This window comes from Pimephales promelas, chromosome 8 (genome assembly GCF_988280905.1).
Source record: "Pimephales promelas chromosome 8, fPimPro1.hap1.1, whole genome shotgun sequence".
Lineage (NCBI taxonomy): Eukaryota > Metazoa > Chordata > Actinopteri > Cypriniformes > Leuciscidae > Pimephales > Pimephales promelas.
In genome coordinates, this window is record NC_142776.1 from 9,423,869 (window position 1) to 9,444,323 (window position 20,455).

The 20,455-nt window shown below is 38.1% G+C and overlaps 2 protein-coding genes across 4 annotated transcripts in view; one reads left to right on the forward strand and one right to left on the reverse strand.

Annotated features, from left to right (window-relative positions):
- Nucleotides 1-5,757, forward strand: part of asic4b (acid sensing ion channel subunit family member 4b) — a 53,969-nt gene extending 48,212 nt beyond the window's left edge. For all 3 annotated transcript variants that reach the window (XM_089133885.1, XM_089133884.1, XM_039689079.2), the window contains 5 exons: nt 1,722-1,875; nt 2,406-2,497; nt 3,971-4,050; nt 4,157-4,336; nt 4,420-5,757. In XM_089133885.1, coding sequence (XP_088990011.1) covers nt 1,722-1,875; nt 2,406-2,497; nt 3,971-4,050; nt 4,157-4,336; nt 4,420-4,521 — 608 coding nt within the window. In that variant the 3' untranslated portion in view covers nt 4,522-5,757. The remainder of the gene's footprint in view (nt 1-1,721; nt 1,876-2,405; nt 2,498-3,970; nt 4,051-4,156; nt 4,337-4,419) is intronic.
- chpfb (chondroitin polymerizing factor b) lies at nt 4,739-19,190 on the reverse strand. Its single transcript, XM_039689076.2, has 4 exons — nt 18,747-19,190; nt 15,751-16,318; nt 12,130-12,312; nt 4,739-10,002 (listed from the first exon to the last, which is right to left on the reverse strand). Exons 1-4 carry the CDS (start codon nt 19,049-19,051, stop codon nt 8,740-8,742), a joined length of 2,319 nt encoding a protein of 772 aa, XP_039545010.2. The 5' UTR covers nt 19,052-19,190; the 3' UTR covers nt 4,739-8,739.
- Between the last annotated feature and the right edge of the window lie 1,265 nt (nt 19,191-20,455).

Sequence of the window (20,455 nt, forward strand, 5' to 3'; positions counted from 1 at the left end):
TTCTTTGATCTAAATGAAGTGTGCATGTGTATCAGGAAAGCATCCTTACTGCATATTCAAGAGCATGCAACCAGAGTGAGTGTTTCGCTATATATGGGAAGAGCAAATATTTAATTCAGACTCTTTCTTGACCAAGAAATTATAAAAATGTGATCTCATCTCCAAAGGAGAAGTGGTATAGTCATAGAAACTGAAATCATGAGTCTGTACAACCCGGACAATCACCACACATCCACAAACTACATTTCCCATAATCCTTTGCCCAGACTAATCAGCCATGTTCACATTCACCTGTATGTCATTACCTTGTTAAACTCACCCCATATCCACAAGTTTCCTACGCCCCATGAGGCCTTGCGTCAAAAGTGGGTCTTCTGGTTCGAAGTAAACAAAGCGCGACTTGACATGCTTGACACTTGTTCATTCAACAGTTGACGGTCATTCAAGTTATAGCGATCCAAACTAGCTAACGATGTGGGAACACAACCTCAACGAAATTCAAAAGGGTGAAATAACAGTACCTTTACCCTCCGCAGTAGTTGATTGGGAGTATTATAATAACATTATTAATAATCAATACTCATCAAGGCATGGTGACAGACAGTTGTGCGAGCTGACAAACAATTAAAATAAAAAAATACATACTTAGTCATTGTGCTTTGGAGTTTATTCAAAATGATAAATGAATGTGCTACTTAAGTACATTAACTGGCACATTCTGTCAACACAGGCTTTGATCCTGAGTTTAGGTGTAACATCAGTAGCGAACAGTATCACATGCTGATAGAGTTTATAGAATATTAAGAATTTAAACAAATGTACACAGGAAGATTCGTCGTCTTTTGGGAGGTGATGGAAACTACAGTCGTTGGCAGGATCAGAGACGGGCTCTGGTATGATCACTCTGATTTCGTTTTCAGCTTATGTTCAAAACAATCATGTTTAAGCCACTGAATTAGTTTAGTCCGGTTATACATACAACCGCGAACAGCAGATGTTGTCCCTGAGCTCCGTAACGACATCTCTATTAAAGATTTGCCTCTTTAAATAGTAAAATAATTCTAGCCTCTAATTCTAATGCTAACAGCTAGCCTCTTCGCTAACTAACACACAAAATACCATTGGAATGCTACTTCCGCCGCCTCACCGGAAGTTTCACCCACTTTATTTTTTACAGGAGCGCCCCTCGGAAACTTGTAGAAAAGCCTGGTTCTCACATTCATTCCCTGAAAAGTCTTGTTTAGTGTCTCTACTGCAATTCCGAGCATTCTCTCTGTTCTTCCCGTGTTCTTGGTTTTTGATCTTTTCCCGTTTCCCCTTTTCGCCTGTGTCCCCTGCCTTTGAGTTTATGCCTATTATCTGGATTACCCTTTCAAAATAAACACTGCATTTGGATTCCCAAGCTTCGTGTCTCGGAGCAGCTCGGAGCATCTTTATGTTTTGTTGCCGGGTCATTGGTCTGCATGTAAACTGGATTTTTTTTTTCAGTAAACTTCTTATTGGTGTGCATTTATCATGCTCAATGACAAGTTTTAAACAGTGATCATCGACAACTCTATTAATTTCACTTACTTAAGAGTTTAAAACACACTAATGCATTTAAAACTATTGACCAACATAGAGATCTCGATTATTGATGATAACTACAGCACCATTCATTACAGTGGCCCACTTGTCCAAACCAAGTATAATTCATCAATATTTCCTGTACAATTCTCCAGCTTTACTCCAGAAGAGCACGGGTGACTCATGTCCCTGTGAGACACCCTGTAATTTGACTCGGTATGGAAAAGAGCTCTCTATGGTTAAAATCCCCAGCAGGGGCTCCGCTCGCTACCTTTCACGCAAATACCAGAAATCAGAGGAATATATTAGGTAAGTCCAATGCATAAATGTCCACACACACACACACACACACACAACCTCAGGGGTAATTTTTATTCTGCTGCTGGACATTTCAACATTATATAACCCTCAAACAGACCAATGAGGAAACATACCCAGAAACAGTTTTTCACAGAAAACCAAATGCTTCTGCAAGGATACTTGCTCAGCATTTTTGAAAAATGTATTTATTTGCAAAACATGCTTCTTTCACAAATTATATCGGCCTTTTCTAATAACTATAGCAGGAGTTCTATTGTCCAAACTTCAGGCTTGTTTCTGACAGTTATATAATGGGATGACAAAAGTAATTGTGGTCCTCCATTCACTGGCTTAATAATAGAAAAAATAAATATTGAATAGTCTGCTAAAATTACATTCTGTGGTTTCCACTAATTATTATTTTTTTTAACCATTCTTGTGGCTAATCCTTTTCTTTCCATAATACAAATCATAATGGGCTAGTTTCCATACTGTTTCCACTTTTGTTTCAAACTTTTTTTTTTTTTTTAATTGTGCAGAGACAACTTTCTCATCTTGGATATTTTCTTTGAGGCCCTTAACTATGAGACAATAGAACAGAAGAAAGCATACGACATTGCTGGTCTGTTAGGTATGTTTGCAATCCCCACACACTACAACAATTTGTACTATACCTATCTAATAGTCTGGCTTTTTAAAAGTGTGTTACTTTTTTCCCAGTCACTTTGGTTAGCTTTTCAGATCACAACTGAAATTCTGAGAAATACAAAACACAAAATGACCTTCGATGACTACATCTTTCAAATTGCATGAATTACATTTTTCTCAGATACAACCACAACCAAAATATACAGGCCAATTTATATGCTGGCATACTTTCAAAACTGTTCATTTAACTTAATTTCAAAACCTATACAAAACTGAATAAGACAATTTTTACAGTAATACTGTATTGAATTTGATTCATAATCTAAAAAAAATATTAAAGGAGAAGTTCACTTTTAAAAAAACATTTGCTGATAATTTACTCACCCCCATGTCATCCAAGATGTCCATGTCATAATTTCGTCAGTTGAAACGAAATTACGGTTTTTGATGAAAACATTCCAGGATTTTTCTCCATATAATGCACTTTACTGGTAACCAAACGGTTCAAGGTCCAAAAGACACTTTCAGTGCAAACTGCAAACAGTTCAAAGGGCTTTAAATGATTCCAGATGCACGTTCGTGACTCTCCTGTTCAAACTCATTTATCAAAATGAATCTTTTTTCATGTCATTTGGTTCATTCAATGAACGAAATGAACGAGTTGACTCTGGAAAAGATTTGTTCATTTTCATGAACGAGTTCAAAGAGTCACAAACGCGCATCACAGAACAGAGCAAGGCAAGCATTTGAGCTTATAAAACTTAAACTTTGTTATTTTTTTTTTTTAATGAGTGATCGTTTTGCTTGATAAGATCCTCATTCATCGTCTGGAATCGTTTAAAGCCCTTTGAACAGTTTGCAGTTTGCACTGAAACTGCCTTTTGGACCTTGAACCGTTTGGTTCCCATTGAAGTCCATTATATGGAGAAAAATCCTGGAATGTTTTCATCAAAAACCTTCATTTCTTTTCGACTGAAGAAAGAAAGACATGGACATCTTGGATGACATGGGGGTGAGTAAATTATCAGCAAAAGTTTTTTCAAAAGTGAACTACTCCTTTAAATAAATAAAAAAATTATCAATTTCATTACCATCTAAACCAAACGAGACAAATAAGGTTTAATTGTCTACTGCAATGTAAACATTGACCATGTAACATACTGTACAGTACAGTAAAATGCAGTGAGTTTTAGGTGTCATTCTGGTTTTGAACAGAATTTTTTTATTTGGTTTGTTTTATGACTGACAAACTGCATTTTTTGGGTGATTACCACCGCTTGTGTTATAGAAGCGTGACTTGAGACATGATTGAAGTGTTTTGTACATTTTGTATGCAAAATTGACTGCTGTACCAAGCTGAAAATTGGTTAGGAGAATATGAGTTTTGAAAATGTGGCAAAAAACATTTCAATCCAATCTCTAATTTATGTCATTGCTGTTTGGTTTTCATTTCCAGGAGACATCGGTGGACAAATGGGGCTCTTCATTGGAGCCAGTATTCTTACTATCCTGGAAATACTTGACTATATATATGAGGTATGTCTCTTCACTTCATTGCGTGAGGATAGGACAGTCCCCAGACATTCACATAAACACACAAACAACACTTGTCCTTGTCTGCTTTTAATCTTTATCTCTATAGGTGGCCAAACACAAAATCAAGCAACTCCTGAAACCAAAGAAGAGTCAGAAACAACAGAACCAACAGAACTTAATTCAAGAGCAGATCCAGAGAACAAAGAACCTGCGAGAACAGAACCTGCGAGCTCAGCTGGCTGCCGGAACTATAGCTACAGTCAGATTTGAAGAAGTCAAAGTCAAGGTGAGTCACAAAAACAGAGATTATTGAAATGGCTTCTAAACTTTGCACCTATATCTGAAGATCTGCGATATGTTTGTCAACAGGCAGCTAATGACCTGGCTCAACCACACAGTGCACATCCAACTTCAATGTTACCAAATCATCACAACGCACAACCGGTCTTACAGCAGGACTTTGCTTTTTAAGGGACTCCTCTTCTTCTCTCTATTTTATTTTTTCATATATCACTGAACTTAAAATTGGGATTCTGAATGAACCCTGCACTGAATTATACATTTCTGGGGGGTTGTTTTTCACTTATAAAAGCTACAGCCAAAGCCAAATCCGGGACCTCATCATGTGAAATCGGCTCAAACCACTCAAGGCAATATGAGATGAAGAAACCACATGTGCTTTTGTTGATTTGTGTTTTTTTTCCCCTTCTGGATGGACCTATCATGGGCCTAAAAGAAGAAAGATTGTGAAAATATTGCATTCACACATAAATGACTGGACAAACAGGAACTCACGGAAAGTTATAAGGGAAACAGAGAGAAGCAAACGCGCACGTTTTGCTGTGCAGAACACGATTTCTGCGTGGTTCTTCTTGCGGTAATGTACAGTGCTTGTGCCATTTCACCTTTTCACATTTCTTAATAACATAATGAGACTTCTCAGTAGGAGAAAAGCTAAAATATACCACTCATTTTTTCTGTGAGTAGGTGTTATGCTCTTTTTCAGTCTTATGTAACTTTTCCATTGTGCTAGAAACAGTCTGTCGCTAGGTTTGAAACACGGAGAACACCACTAGAACACACTGTTTGCTGAGATCATCTCTAGTAAAAATAAAAAAAATAAATGCATAACTGTAAACACTATTAAATAATATCCTTTGTATGAAAATAGGTGATAGAGTTTTTATTTTGTATTCAAATACAAGCACATTCAAATACAATATACACATTTCAAATTGTAGAAATATTTGAATAGCCATCATTTCCATCTGGTCTAAAAGTGTGAAAAGGACTAGAATACAGTTATACTCACTGCAGCTAAAACAGAAATGTCAGAGTACAACCTTAAAACCACAATGAACTCTTCTTTATTTTATTTATTATATTTGTATGTCTTGAATAATATATTGGATACTGGTCACAAGCCAGAGCCTTCTGATTAAATATGCAAAATACTGTATTTCCACAGATTAACCTTATACATGAAGACAGCATTTCAAGGAGAGAGAAAAAACTGCTTTTACTGCCATCTAGTGGGCTTAATACTAAAACACCAACACCTATCATGTTTCAACACCACTTTATATGACTTTAACATTGGTGGCACCATAATGGAGGACATTCAAGGGTAGAGATGTCATATGGAAACATGCTAATCTGAAAATTACTGTGGAAATATTTAGTGAATAAAAGTTGTTTTTAACTGAATTTCACATGGATACACTGATGATGTTTTTGTGAGCAAACGGGTTGTGATTACACAATAATCATAATAATAATATTAATGACAATTTACATTGTCATACTTGCATTGACACACTTTCTACAAATAGAATTAGAGCCTCTTAGGCTCTTCATCTGAAACCATTTTTGTTAGTAGCAGCACGGCACACACAGTAAACATCTGCAGTGTGATGCATTAACTATAATCTCATTATAGCATGTCAGTTCCACAGAGCCTAACACCTGGTACTCTGCTCACAAACATCCTTTTGATAGAGGAAATATGGAGAAAAAAAAACACAAACCACCAAAACATCATTCTGACATTATAAATATACTTAAATTTTAGGTTCATGTGCAAAACAAAACAACAAAAAAAGTATTTTTTTGTTGATTTGTTGGTTGGTTGCATATTGAGAAATATTCCATGGTGAAGGAACAGGTTTCAAGGCACAGATTTTTACATGGACAATATAGTTAGGTTGCACCAGACAGCCAAAGCTAACGGGAAAAGGAAGTGTGGGTGGCTGGAATGCATTTCTAACATGGGTGGATTCAGAATTCTGGAATAATACAAAATACATTGTTATACATTCGCCCTTTCTTAACTGTCCATTTTTGTTGTGAACATTCTTCATCCTCTCTTCCCTCAGCTGCAGTCACAATAAAAAAATACACTATAATCACTTAAACATTTCTATTCACATTCTCTTTCCCAACTCCGTCACTAGCCAACAGTATACTTCGTTTTTTACATGTACGCTAGTTTATGCGTATGCATGATTTTTTTTCTAAACCAGTTAAGCCGATTCCATTAGTCAACTCAGTCACGTAGTTAACTGTAAAGAAAAGTTCAAACTTCATGAATTCAGTCGAGAGGTCAGAAATATCATCCAATCCTATCACAGCAAACAGTAATAAAAACTGAGGTTATGTTTAGGGGGTTAGTATTTGTTTCAGGGTTAAGTGGTGGACACTTTTTGTTCCATACTTCCAAATGTGCATGCTAAATCATATTAAAACTACTACAGTGTCAAAAAAAAAAATGTAATGCACAGGTCTAGTGACCGCGACTTTACTGTACGTAGGCACTGTGATTGACATGACCAATGAAAACTTTAGAATCTGCTGTGGGTCAAAAATCGTGTTATAAGCACAATGCATGTGACAAATTTCATCATTAGAACACCATGCATAGGCCAACACAGTGCATTCAGTGCACAGCCATATTTTTAACTGTGCATACTCTGCATGCTTGTGCCTTGAATTCTGTTGCAGTTATTAGTTTGTCCACAAGGTGAATAAGGAAACAGGTGAAGTGTACTTTAAAGGTCCCGTTCTTCGCGATTCCATGTTTCAAACTTTAGTTAGTGTGTAATGTTGCTGTTAGAGCATAAATAATACCTGTAAAATTATAAAGCTCAAAGTTCAATGCCTAGCGAGATATTTTATTTAACAGAAGTCCCCTTTCAAAGCCTACAGCGACCGGCATGTTTGGACTACATCCCTCTACTTCCTTAACTAGAACAGTTCTTTGACTAATCTCCGCCCACAAGAATACACAAAAAAGGGGCGTGGTCTTGTTGCGCTCCCCAATTTATGGTAAGAGGCGTGACCTTTCCGGGCAATGTGCGATAAGCTGCTGTCGAATCACAACACAGGAACCGCTGACACAATCAGAACTCGTTAGAAGGAGGGACTTCATAGAACAAGGAAGTCATCGGGCCGTTTTTTGGACAGTGAAAACAGCCGTATACAGATAAGTAAATTTTGTGAAAAATACTGTTTTTTTTTACACGTGAAACATGAACACATGTTATATTCTACCCTATCTCACGACCAATTCGTACGAATTCGTACGAGTGATTCAAAAGTGGCTAATTCGTTCTAATTCATACGACCTCACTCGTACGAATTTGTACGATTTGTCTAAACTCACGTGGCGGTTATGTTTAGGGGCGGGATCAGGGGTAGGTCATTCGTACGAATTCATACAAATTGGCTAATTCGTAAAATATGTACGATTTAGCAAAATCGTACTAATTCGTACGAGTGAGGTCGTACGAATTGTTACGAATTAGCCACCTCGTAAAATTTATACGAATTCCCGTGAGATCGGGTTGGTTATGCACACTGTAAACACAATCAAAGCTTCAAAAATCATGAAGAACGGGACCTTTAAAAGGCTATAACTGCATCAGAAATCTCATGCTTCCCAACTAGTAGACAAAAAACAGTACGTAACAAGAGTAGTATGTCCGAATTCACAGTACTCATAAAAGAGTAGGCAAAAAGTACACAGATGACCCAGATGATACAATAAACGCATTACCCAAGGCCATGGGAGAGGATTTGTGAATGGCAGTGAAGTGACGCAATTGACGCTGGTAGGACACATGACAGTGGCAACTTGGCGAATGTACTACCTCCGGATTACATTCATATTACACACGTACTATATGGAACATACTTTTTTTTTTAGCAAACACAGTTACTACTCAAAATAAGTACTTACTCAGAGATTATGCGATTTCGGACCCAGACTATGAGTTTGGCTATGCGCATATGCTAGCATTTGTGTCAAAACTAAAGTACACATTGGGTTGAACTACACCAGTCTGTAAGGTAAAAACATTTACAAATAAGGAATGCAACATTAAAAACAATCCATCCTAACCAGGCAGCAACATGTGACGTGCTGCAATACAAAATTCTAAAATTGTTCAGAAAAGCACAGTGAAAGAACAGTATAGCTGTTTTGTAGTGCATTAACAGTTGCGAGTCAAGTACTCACAGAAAGATGTCTCGAAATATTTCTTGTTAAATATTCCTATTCAGAACACTTCTCTTTGAATTCAGTAAGATAATCAAACAGCTCTTACTAGAGACAGATGTTAGGAGAAGGAGGAGTATTGCTAGCGGTTAGCCAGTCTACAGTTACCCCACTGTTGCTTCTTTGGAAGCTCCTCAGGTACGGTTTCCCTGCTCTTGTTCAAATATTAGCATGGCGAGCTGGGAACGTGACCCCTGGCCCTCCAGAGAGCTCTGGAGACAGCGGTGGAACATGTCCTCACTTAGCCGAGGATCGCAGGTTTGGTTGCGGAAAGCCTGGCGCAAAGCAGGCTCGACGGCACGGAACACGTGCAGTCCCGAGTACTGCACAAACATGTCATAAAGATCCAGGCTCTCCAGCAGATCTTCACTCTCCTGCAAATCCCCGGACATTCGTGTGCGTGAGGAAATGTAGTCCGAGTTGTAGAAACAGGCCTCACCGAAGGTGTAGCGGTCAAAGTGACCCGCTTCCCGGACCAGGTCGTGTAAGGCAGGGGGAACCTGGTCTGGATAAGCCACACTGGGGTCAAAGTCTTGGAAATGGATGGGAAAGAAAGCCTGCCAGCCACTGATGGTGTTCATGCGGCAGCGATTCAAGAACTCCGAGTTGAGTACTGTGTCAGCTGTGACCAGGAGGAAGAGTGTTTCTACCGGGTGCTTCCTAGAAACAATGTCCAGGATCCGCAGGACACCAGGATTTTCTGTCTTTAAGCTGATCCAAGAAACCTTGACGCTGGGATATCTGCGCTCAACTGCGGTGATCTTAGCCTTGACCTCTGAAAAGACATCATTTGTACTCACTTTTTGGGCCTCAGCGGGTTCATAAGTGAACAGGAAAATAAGAACTGCATTCTCACCAGTCTCAAACAAATTGAATGAAATGTGATCTAAAAAGTGCAGTGCTACATGGGCCTCATAAGTAGTGAGGGGCAAAAGGACGTGAACTCGTGTAGCCTCGGTGACGTAAGGCATGGGGATAATCTCTACCCGGCTGAGGGGTCTCACAAGGTGTACACGGCGTGCGATTGGTTTCTGGTGACCAGACTCAGTCGTGGCCTGAACCTGCAGGTCCAAGGTGTACTCCATCCCTCGAGTCTGGTCCAAGCGCCTGTAACCATTCACTAGCCGTGGAGAGCTCAACCGTACGAAAGGGTTGTATTTTTTATTGAGTTCTTCAACAGCGACCCTGATGACATCAGTCACGTCATCGCGATCAGCACCATTGAGCTGGCATTTAGGGGCACCATCCACACAGGAGAAAAGGTTATCTTCGGTAAAGTAGTCCCAACGCAGTACCTCAAAGCGGCTTTTGGGTTCAAAGGGAGGTGTGATGCCAATGGGCCATAGAGCACTCTTGTTTCCGTCCGCAGCTACTTCACTGACATTCTTTATCTCAGACTGAGGGTGAAAAGTAAGGTGCATGAAAAGTTAAAAAAACCATTATAAAAAATTCAATCAAAATACAATACACTGTATCTTTAGGGGAGAAACAGCTTGTCACTTTCATCTTGAAGGGTTCATATTAGCACCTTAAGGGTATATGTTCATATTGTAAGGTATCGTATCCCTGCTGAAAAATACAGCATAAACCAGCATGAATTCCATGTTGGCCCAGTTAGGTTTATGGTGGTTAGAGCTGGTATAGTGTTGGTCTAGCTTGAGGACCTGCAGAAGCTGGTATTGTTGGTCTCAGCTGGTGTGGTTGGTGCAGCACTCTAGATTACCATTATGGTGATTAGCAAACCAGCAACCAGCATCCCATCCCAGCATGCAAAACATACCTTATACCGTTGACAAGCAATTCTGGATTTTTCAGCAGGGATAGTACCTTATGCTGCGTTCAGTCTGCACAATATTTTTGTCTGACATTTTTGTAGACATGACTAGATGTTACGTGGTACCTACCGAATAGCTACCGAAGCAGCATGTATAGCTTAAAGGAGAACTCTGGTCAATTTTAACAGTGAGCTCATTATTTTGAACATTTGGAGTGCTGTCAGTACAGACAAAAATCGGTGTTGCCGACACCTTGTTAACGTCTTTTTAAAATTCGCACCCTGTTGACTTCAATGGGGCATGTTCTAAACCTGCTTTTAGCCTCTTAACATCCTTGATTTGTCATTACGAGTGCACAGCCATACAAGTCGTGTTATTAAGAGTGACCACGGTCAATCTGACTGCAGTAGATATGAAAGATATGAATAAAAATGATGTTAATTCAGTCAGCGCACATACCTCTCTTTGCTTCCTGTTTTCGGTCGAAGCCCACAGTAGTCGATTGTCGATCTCACGCGCAAGATCATTAGTGAATATCATTTCAAACCTCCGTGTGTTCAACATCTGATTCGGATGAACTATCCATTTGAGCTGATATTCTCAGAACACCACACAGTGGTAGGTTTTAGATGATATTCACCAATGATCTCGTGCGTGAACTCGACAATCGACTACTGTGGGCTTCGACCGAAAACAGGAAGCTAATAGAGGTATGTGAGCTGGCTGAATTAACATAATTTTTATTCATTTCTTTCACATCTACTGCAGTCAGATTGACCGTGGTCACTCTTAAAAACACCACTCACATGGCTGTGCACTCGTAACGACAAATCAAGGATGTTAAGAGGCTAAAAGCAGGTTTAGAACATGCCCCATTGAAGTCAACAGGGTGCGAATTTTAAAAAGACGATAACACGGTGTAGGATTTTTGTCGTTTTTGTCTGTACTGACAGCTTTCCAAATGTACAAAACTCTGTTGAGGTAGTCCTTTGAGGAAACATCATAAAGGTAGGAGTATAGTTGCCATAGCTCCACAAACCTTCTTCCATTGCATAATTTTACCTACAGTAGCAGCACCAATACCATTGTCTCTCTTTCGTTTCGCCATGTTTGAAAGCTGTGTAGGGAAGAGCTTCTGTGCTCCTATTGGTCAAAATCAGAGATGGGACAGAATCCATTGTAAAGGACAGAAAATTTTTTAACATGCTAGTCTTTCTATCGTGACATCATGAAGTGTCACAGGCACGGCATTGGTTATCGTCTACTATGATACACTTTACGTAAAACGGTCGATTCTTTTGTCCCGATGCCATTGTCATTTATGAATCACCATGACGGCCTACGTCAAATCAAAATCGAGCTGATATCATGTAGTCTGAACTCAGCATTAGGGTACTAATATGCCCCCTTTACGGCAGTGTTTATAAACTCCACTCCTGGCCAACCCCCAAATCAGAATGTTTTGATGCTTCACTAATTAACACCTGATTAAACTCATTACTTTTTTAGTTTGTTGAATAGAGAGACATCTAAAACATTCTGGTGGGTGTGTCCAGAGGACTGGAGTTGAGAAACATTGCTTTAGGGCAAAAAAGATGAGAACAACTTATTTAGGGGTAGATCGATTAGAAAGGTGTACCTTTGAGGGTACGGCCTTTTGAGTAAAGTATACAAAATAAAGAGCTAAATAAAACACACACATACATACATGCATTTTTTTAAGTTGTAAAGAATTAAGCACAATCTAACCTGCAGTTTTTTAATCTCCTTATAGGTCCTCTGCAGTTCTATTTCTGTAAAATGTTTGTGCAGACGATACATGAGTTCTGCGCTGGTCACAGGATGAACAGTGAATGCATTCCGGAATTCATCATTCCCCACTCTGGGAAGGTCCATTTGGCTTTCCAATGTAAAATAATTATAATTCAGCCCCTAAGGTAAAGCAAGATTGAAATTAGATCAGAATAATATATTGTATATGCTGTAAATATAATTTACATATATTGTGGGTTTTTTAGGCTTCAACATTTGGCACAATAACAAGAATGTGGTCATAGTTCCATAGACAGCACCTCTAGGTTAATTCTGGTCAGCTTTAGTCAGCAGACCCTTGCAATTTGCAGTAAATCTGTTTAATGTCTTGTAACCATGCTAATTAACTGCACAAATCTCAGCAGGTCTGCAGCTGGCCTGTCGAGAACAGGAAGAAGTACATCATTCCATTCAAGTAATCCTGGTGTCTGGACACTCACTTGTTTTATGCTGGATCCAAAAAGCATGTTCAGGTCTGTGTGAATTACCGATGCTTTATAGTTTTACAGTGATAATAATTTAGCTTTATCTGCTTCCAGCATGTATTTTCCCCCCTAAACCAGTTAAGTGCAAACCATTCTGAATGCCTGCTGAAACAAATACGAACCCCTAAACTTGGTAGAGAACATCCTCATCCTAATATGATACCCTTCCTGTTTGTCAATTAAATTTAAAACCACTATAGATTTTCAATATGATTTCAATGTGATTTTTAAAAAAAACTGTATTAATTAAATTCTCTCAAATACTCTGAATCTACAATGATTTTGCATTAACTTCCCATTTGTTTAAAGTTTTCTTGAAATAGCAAATCCATTTGTAGAGAAACAACCATTTAAAAACTTAAAAAACAAACAAACTCATTTAATAAGTTATGACTGCTTTTGCAGTAGAATTCAAGTAATTTTTGTGTCTCTGTAACATACACCCTGTCTCAGTTATAGATGTATTTTGCAAGAGACATTATGGTTACTCTGACCAAAGCTGCAAAATGCAGTAAAAACAGAAAATATCATTAAATATTATTACAATTTAAAGTAACTGTTTTCTACTTTAATACGTTTTAAAATGCATTTTTTCCCCTGTGATAGCAAATCTGATTTTTACTTCATTCTTGCTGTCACACAATCCTTCAGGATTCATCTTAAAAAGCTAACTTTGGTGCTCAAGAAACATTTTTTTGTAATCAATGTTAAAACCTGTAGTATTGCAACTGTGATGCATTTTTTTTTAAATCGAAAGTTCAAAAGAACAGCATTTATTTAAAATATGAGTGCATTTGATTTATAAAAATAATATTGATTTATAAAAAAATGATTTATAAAAAATGATCAAATTAATGCATCTTTACTAAATGAAAGCATTCCTTTCTTTAGAAAAAACAAACAAACAAAAAACAACTTACTGACCCCAAACTTTTGAACGTTAGTTTAAGTCATGCAGAAATCAGGATATTCAGGAATCAGGCTATTAAGAGTGTGATGGTCTTAATCCCTTCAACTCTATGCCAAAGCACAGGGCATAATCCATTAAGAAACCAGCAGCCATAGTACCCATATCCAATCCCATTTACCACACCAACTCACAACACTAACCTATGTTTTTTTTTTTTTTTTTTTTTGCTATTTTCAGCCCGACGCACTTATTTTCATTTTCACGTCCTGTGCCTCATTGTTTGAATAGCAAATGCAATTGCGTCCATTTGTGCGAGGTGTGTTCAGGCACATTGTTAGCACGTTGGAGGCCACTGAAATAGACTGCACCATTGACCAACTGAAATCTAGTCTAAAGTCAATGGCGCAATATTTTTTAATTTTTTGTTATTTAAAGGGTGTATTAGTAATGTGCGCCTATAGGCGGGTCACAACGCGTGTATACGTTCATTTCACGCAGCTGCCATTTTGAAATCGAAAGCGAGGCTCCAGTAAGAATCCCGAAAGTACAGATAGACAACAATGTCTTGGACTACCAACCTGAAGCTGCTGCCGCGATTTAAACTATTAGATGTTAATATCCAATATAGGATATGTATATACTGTAGTTCATTCCTAATTCTTTTTTTATGTTCTGAATATATACTTAAAAATTGGATTTATAAATTTCACTGTATATAGTCTAAACTATGAGAGAAATGTATGTACATTTTTAGAATAACAAATTTCTTAATTAAACACAACAATACGGCATCGCATTCGCGACTCTTTAGACCAATGCTTAGATCGTTAAAATAGGGCTCATGGCGTTATATATATATATATATATATATATATATATATATATATTACCGAGAATTTACACATGACTGTGAGCTTGTTTGAGTATATCAATGTACCTGCCTCGGAATTTGAAAAATACTGTGAACTATTGAATATTTGGCCTCCCTGGTGCATTGAGCCTCTCAATATATAACAGCGCACCCTCTCAATAAAGCATGGGCCCTTGGGTAATGTGGTTTCCTGTCGAAACTAGAGACCCTATAGGTGGAAAATGTAGTCATTTGTGACCAGCATAAACATTGCCAACTAAGGAAAACCAGCTACATGAAAAGTCTACTTTATCAACACAGGCCTGTTTTTAGAGTTTGCCAGGATGATCTGTACATAGTTCAGGCTCTGAGCCCCCCAATCCCCCCACCCCCTCCCTTCGTTCAGCTCATTCCGGCTCTCTCAGCTACATTTGCCCTGGGATAGATACTATTTTAGCTTGTGATTAATTGGAATCTCATGATGTGAGAAATGTAACTGCCTTTGTGATTACAGGGGGAAAAGCAGATGCTGTCATGATTGCATTGCAACAAAATAGAAACAAAGCTAATGAAATGGAAAGTTGATGGAATATAAACAATGAAAAGTGAATGCAACTTTGATTGTTTTGCTCTGGATCCCATTTTTGTTCTCACGCTAGATTTAAAGGCATGGTTCATCCAAAAAAATGAAATGATGTCATTATTTACTCCCCCCCACATGTGGTTACCAAGGGATAGTTCACTTTGAAATTAATTTTTGATATGTTTTCACAAAAATTAATTTCAAAGTGAACAATCCCTTTAAACTAAAACCATAAAAACACATGTTGTTCCTTGAAATAAAATAAACTAACTGAAAGCTAGTTTTTTAAATTTGAGCTAGTTTCCAAGGCAACATTCTTCAATTTAATTTAGTTTAACTTGATGTACTGAAATAACTAAAACTCAAATAAAAAATAATAAAAGCAATATATACACGTTTTTTTAACAAATAAAAATGACAAAAACACAGCAAAATTATTCAAATGTAAAGGGAATATATAAATTAATTCAAAATATTAATACAAATTTCAATCTGATACACAAATAACCCTGTTACAACCTAGTTTTGCTTTCTTTCTTCTGCGGAATGAAACTTCAATCTGGTCTTTCAGAAAATGGATAAAAACAACTGAAATATTTTTAAAATATTCTTTTCCGCAGAAGAAAACAAGCCAATTCAAGCTTGGAAAGACATGAAGGAGAGTAAACAATAACAGACTTTTTAATTTCTTATTCCAATCTTTGAGTCCCAGTTAATGATTACCTCTTACCTCATATTCCTCCACACAGTTCGTGCCTACATACTCAATGATACAGCGACCGAGCCACTCATCAGGTCTGACGCTTATGATGTCAGTCCTGCATTGCTCCAAGAAAGGCTGGAGCTTCAGAAGTAGTGCACGGGAAAGTAAAAAACCTGGTCCACTGTGGCAGTACCTTCCCTGGGTTTCACCTCCAATGAACTCTCCTGGGTGGCCCATGTAAAGCTGAAGGTCAATGCTGAGGTGGCTTACTAAAGTTTTCAGCCTTTCGGGCTGGGTATAGGTATCATCCTGGACAAGGTAGAACCAATCATACTCAGCAATGCGATGCTCTAGAAGATATCGGACAGACTGGTACATGTTTGGGACTGGACGCTCGTCACCGTGAACGACCACAAACATTCCATTAGGGAGTTTACGACTGCGAGTGCCTGTAAAAAAGATGAGCCGGCCATCCAGGTGGTGGTTGAGGGTCCGGTTGATGGCCACGGCTAACGTGTTTATGGTGGTTTTGGAGGTAAATACTGAAACAAAGAGACGTTCACGAATTCCAAGCTCTGTGCTGGCATACTTGGATCTAAAAAGAAAAAGATGAAGGATGAATTAATAACATGAAGAGTTAAGAAATATGAATTACAGCACAGTTACATTAGGAACTCACAAGCACAGCTGGGTTTGCTGTGTCAGTTGGTCAAATAAACCAACCCAACCATTTATAACATACCACACACAGAAGTCCAAAATAGGCAGTAGTCATTATTTATTCAAACCGGTGACAATCTAAACTTGTCTGCTGTCATTTTTTTCCCCATAAAACACAAAATAATTTTCTGAATGATATTCATTCAACTCTCTCCATAAGGAGGGTTAATAGCAACAAAAAAAAGACAATCCAAAATCTAAAACCATTTGATGCATAGCTTTGTGTGAGAAAAATTTAGGCCAAAGTTATTCTAAGAATATTCTCTATGGTCTCAAACCTCCTTCATTTGAACAAGCATGTCACGTTCAGTTACGAGACAAATGAGAAATAATGTTTTCCACACAAAATGTATTTTTTGACTTCTCAAACAGTAGATACCATGTCCGTGCTGGACAGGCCATCCATCCAGGGTGTTTCCTTGCCTATGGTCCTAGATGCTGGGAAAGTCTCCAGCATTTCCACGATCCTACATAGGACAAGCAGTTTGGAAAAAGGATGGATGGATGCAGATGCCACCATATCTGATATATTCATGTTCAAACACTTTGTACATATTTCACTGCCTGAAATGTTCTTTTAAACTATGTACAGTAGTAACTGAGAATAATACTTAATATTACCTGGAAAAGGGCAAAAATGGTTAGAGAGTCAAACTGGTAACCCGAAGGTTGCGGGTTCGATTCTTCTCAATACCGATTAATGTGCCATTCAGCAAAGGCATCTAACCCCCAATCGTTCTCTAGGTGCCACAGCAAAATAGCTGCCCACTGCTCCGGGTGTGTGTGTGTGTGTGTTTGTGTGTTCACTACTCCTAATGTGTGTGCACTAACTTGGATGGGTTAAAGGAGAACTCCGGCGCAAAATGAACCTTTGGTCTAATTACAGATTGTTACCTAGTCAACCGTTATCTGAGATTTGTTTTCATGATTGCCGAATGTAAATAGTTTTATCTCTAAAAACAGTTTAGCCTATAATGCTAGTATATGGGGCATAGAATAATGACAAATAAAAATCGCTTGTTATTACCACTAACAAGGCTCAAAATAGCCCCACACTAACATGGTAGCATAATAAGGGTCCCTACATTCAAACCGAAGCATTGAGAACTTTGTCAGTGTCCAAACAGGTTAATAAGAAGATATTTTATACACACAGACAACTTCGCGAATACAGGAAGAAGCCATCTTTGAAAAATAGTCTCTACCAGTCGATCTACGAAAGCCGATCCAAATGCGCTGGTGAGATGTGAATAAGGTGATAAGGTGAGCGTGAATAATAGGCTGCGTGTACATATTGAAGAGTAGAAAATGGTTTGTGTTTGTGTTTCTTCCGGAAACAACGGACCATATGAGATTCTGCACAGTTCAGCGCACTTGGATTGGCTTTTGTAGATCGACTGGTAGAGACTATTTTTCAAAGATGGCTTCTTCCTGGACCCTTATTATGCTGTCGTGTTAGAGTGGGGCTATTTTGAGCCTTGTTAGTGGTAATAACAAGCGGTTTTTATTTGTCATTACTCTATGCCCTATATACTAGCGTTATACTAGCGTTATATGCAATCATGAAAACAAATCTCAGATAATGGTTGACTAGGTAACAATGTGTAATTAGAACAAAGGTTCATTTTGCGCCGGAGTTCTCCTTTAAATGCAGAGGACAAATTCTGTGTAGGGTTACCATACTTGGGCTTCACACACCACTTTTGACAATCCCTCAAAGTGTTACTTTTGAAGTTACTAAAATAAGACTGTGGTAACTTTATTAGCAACCACTTTAAATATGAATAAATAAATAAACATTATTGAAGCTTCTTACACTAGTATTTACTAAAAAACTATTGGCCAAATAATTTTTGTCATTTTAGCACAAACTAAAGTAAAACTAAAAGTTTTCTACAATGTGTTGACATCATGAATGTTAAATTTATTTGTGTCTTTAAGAACACTGTTGAGTTGTTGAAGCTGTCATTGTAGTTCAGATTACTGAACTGCTGATCCTTGACTGACAGCACGCTTTATGTGACCTGTGACCAAGATCAGGAGCCTTACTCTATAAATAGACAGAGTCCTAGTCCAGTTCCCCATCCACAAATGTGCACAGGTATCTTTAGTTTAGCAGCAAACTTCTTGCAGAAAAGCTCAAAGAGGAAAAAATGTGCACTGGATGCTGTTTTATTTTAATAGTGTTTCCTTTTTTTAATTTTTTTTTTTAATTACTACCTTTTCATGCATGCATGCTCTAGACCGAACAGGCTCCATTCAGGGTGGGCACTGTATAGCATCACTAGTGGAGCTACACCTACCTGAAAACTTTTTTGGGAGGACCTTCCTGAGCAAGCTTGTTATAAGGCACTATTCTGGGCTCAAAATCCTCTTCGACATTGCCGTTGTTGTCAGTTGTGCCAGAAGATATCGAACTAGGTTTACGGGCCCCTTTCGAGCTCCCAGGCTGCCCTATGAGCATCTCTTCGGCGGGTCCCATCCAGTCAGAGTCGCAGGACTCATCCACCCAGGTGACGCTCAGAAGGCTCAGCGTGAACCCCAGAGAGATGCCCACAATAATCGGCCCGGTCGGCCTGATGAGAGAAACTAACAATGAAATTCTCATGCTTACTGTCGTCGGCAGTAAATAGTGGACTGTCCGCTTCTCAGCACAACGAGGAGATGCTTTTAGGAGAACGAGGCTGAGGAACTGCGTCGCTCTCTCTTCACACCTAAGAGAGACGTGACTGTTGCTTTCTGACGTGTCATCGCTCCGGACTCCGCCCCTTTTAGATGTCAGTCAATGCAAATGTTGGAGCGCTGATGACTGCCATTCGGCAGAGTCATGGACGGGGGAGGAGACCGCAGCAAACCTATTATTATCTGCAGCTATAATTTAGGAGTAAAAGCGAATTCGGTCGTTTGCCTTGGGATAATTCAAGAAAAACACGTTTGACCTGGAAAGTTTAGGCTCTTTTGTTTCACTAGAGGGCGATCATTCTGTTTCAGACTACTAGGCCTACGATTGTAATTCTACATGTTGGCACATAATTATTTTAAACATTTTAATAAAAAATAAGAAAACATTCTAAAAGAGAAAAAAGGTAAATAAGCATTGATCAATTGGTATGGTATGGTAGTTTATTTATATAGCACAATTAAATACAATTTACATTGTCCAATGTGCTTTACAATATTAATAAATATCATAAAAACAGACAACAAAACAACAACAGTAAAGGTGTACATTTAAATAGACTACTGCAAGGTAAGTGCCTTACCAATTTAAAATAATGAGATAGAGTGTAATAATACACTCTCATTATTTTAATTATCAATTGACAAAAACATGAAATATCGGCTAATAATAATAATAATAATAATAGGCTACATGATCAAATGGCTATAAATGTCAAATGTTGACGTTTATAGTAGTTTTGTGTGATGTTTGTGAGTCCAGATTTTTTTTTTCTTTTTTTACATTAAGGGGAGAGTTTTGAGTAAATGTAACATACTGTAAAATTAAACAGTGATGTTCCTGTTCTGCCATCTAACATGCATTAACCTCATCATGTGAATCATATTTTAATCAAGTAGTGAAATATATATTATGAGATACAATCTTGTACGAGATACAAGATACATTTTGAGATTCTTAATTTTCATTGTTCTTGATTGTATTTTCACTGTAATTGACATATTTTGTATTTGAGCATGAGCAGCTATCAATCACATTGATTCCAAGGTATCTTTTTGGATCTTCTTTTGACACACACACACACACACACACACACACACACACACACACACACACACACACACACACACACACACACACACATACTATGCCTTGCACACTCAACTGTTCCAATAAATCAATTATAGGCCTACTCTCAGACTTAAAATGTGGACAGACATGGCAATATACACACAGCTCAGATCTTTCTTTCCCCTCGCCTCCCCCTGAGAATCACATCTGTTCTTAATACTAAGTATACTTCCAGCCAGTGTAATTTAAGTGTGTTAATGA

Coding starts and splice junctions, on each gene's coding strand:
- chpfb (XM_039689076.2), bottom strand. CDS start 19,051: ATGAGAATTTCATTGTTAGTTTCTCTCATCAGGCCGACCGGGCCGATT. Junction 16,319..18,746: donor CCTCCCAAAAAAGTTTTCAG/GTAGGTGTAGCT, acceptor TTTTCTTTTTAG/ATCCAAGTATGCCAGCACAG. Junction 12,313..15,750: donor ACTGTGTGGAGGAATATGAG/GTAAGAGGTAAT, acceptor GCTTTACCTTAG/GGGCTGAATTATAATTATTT.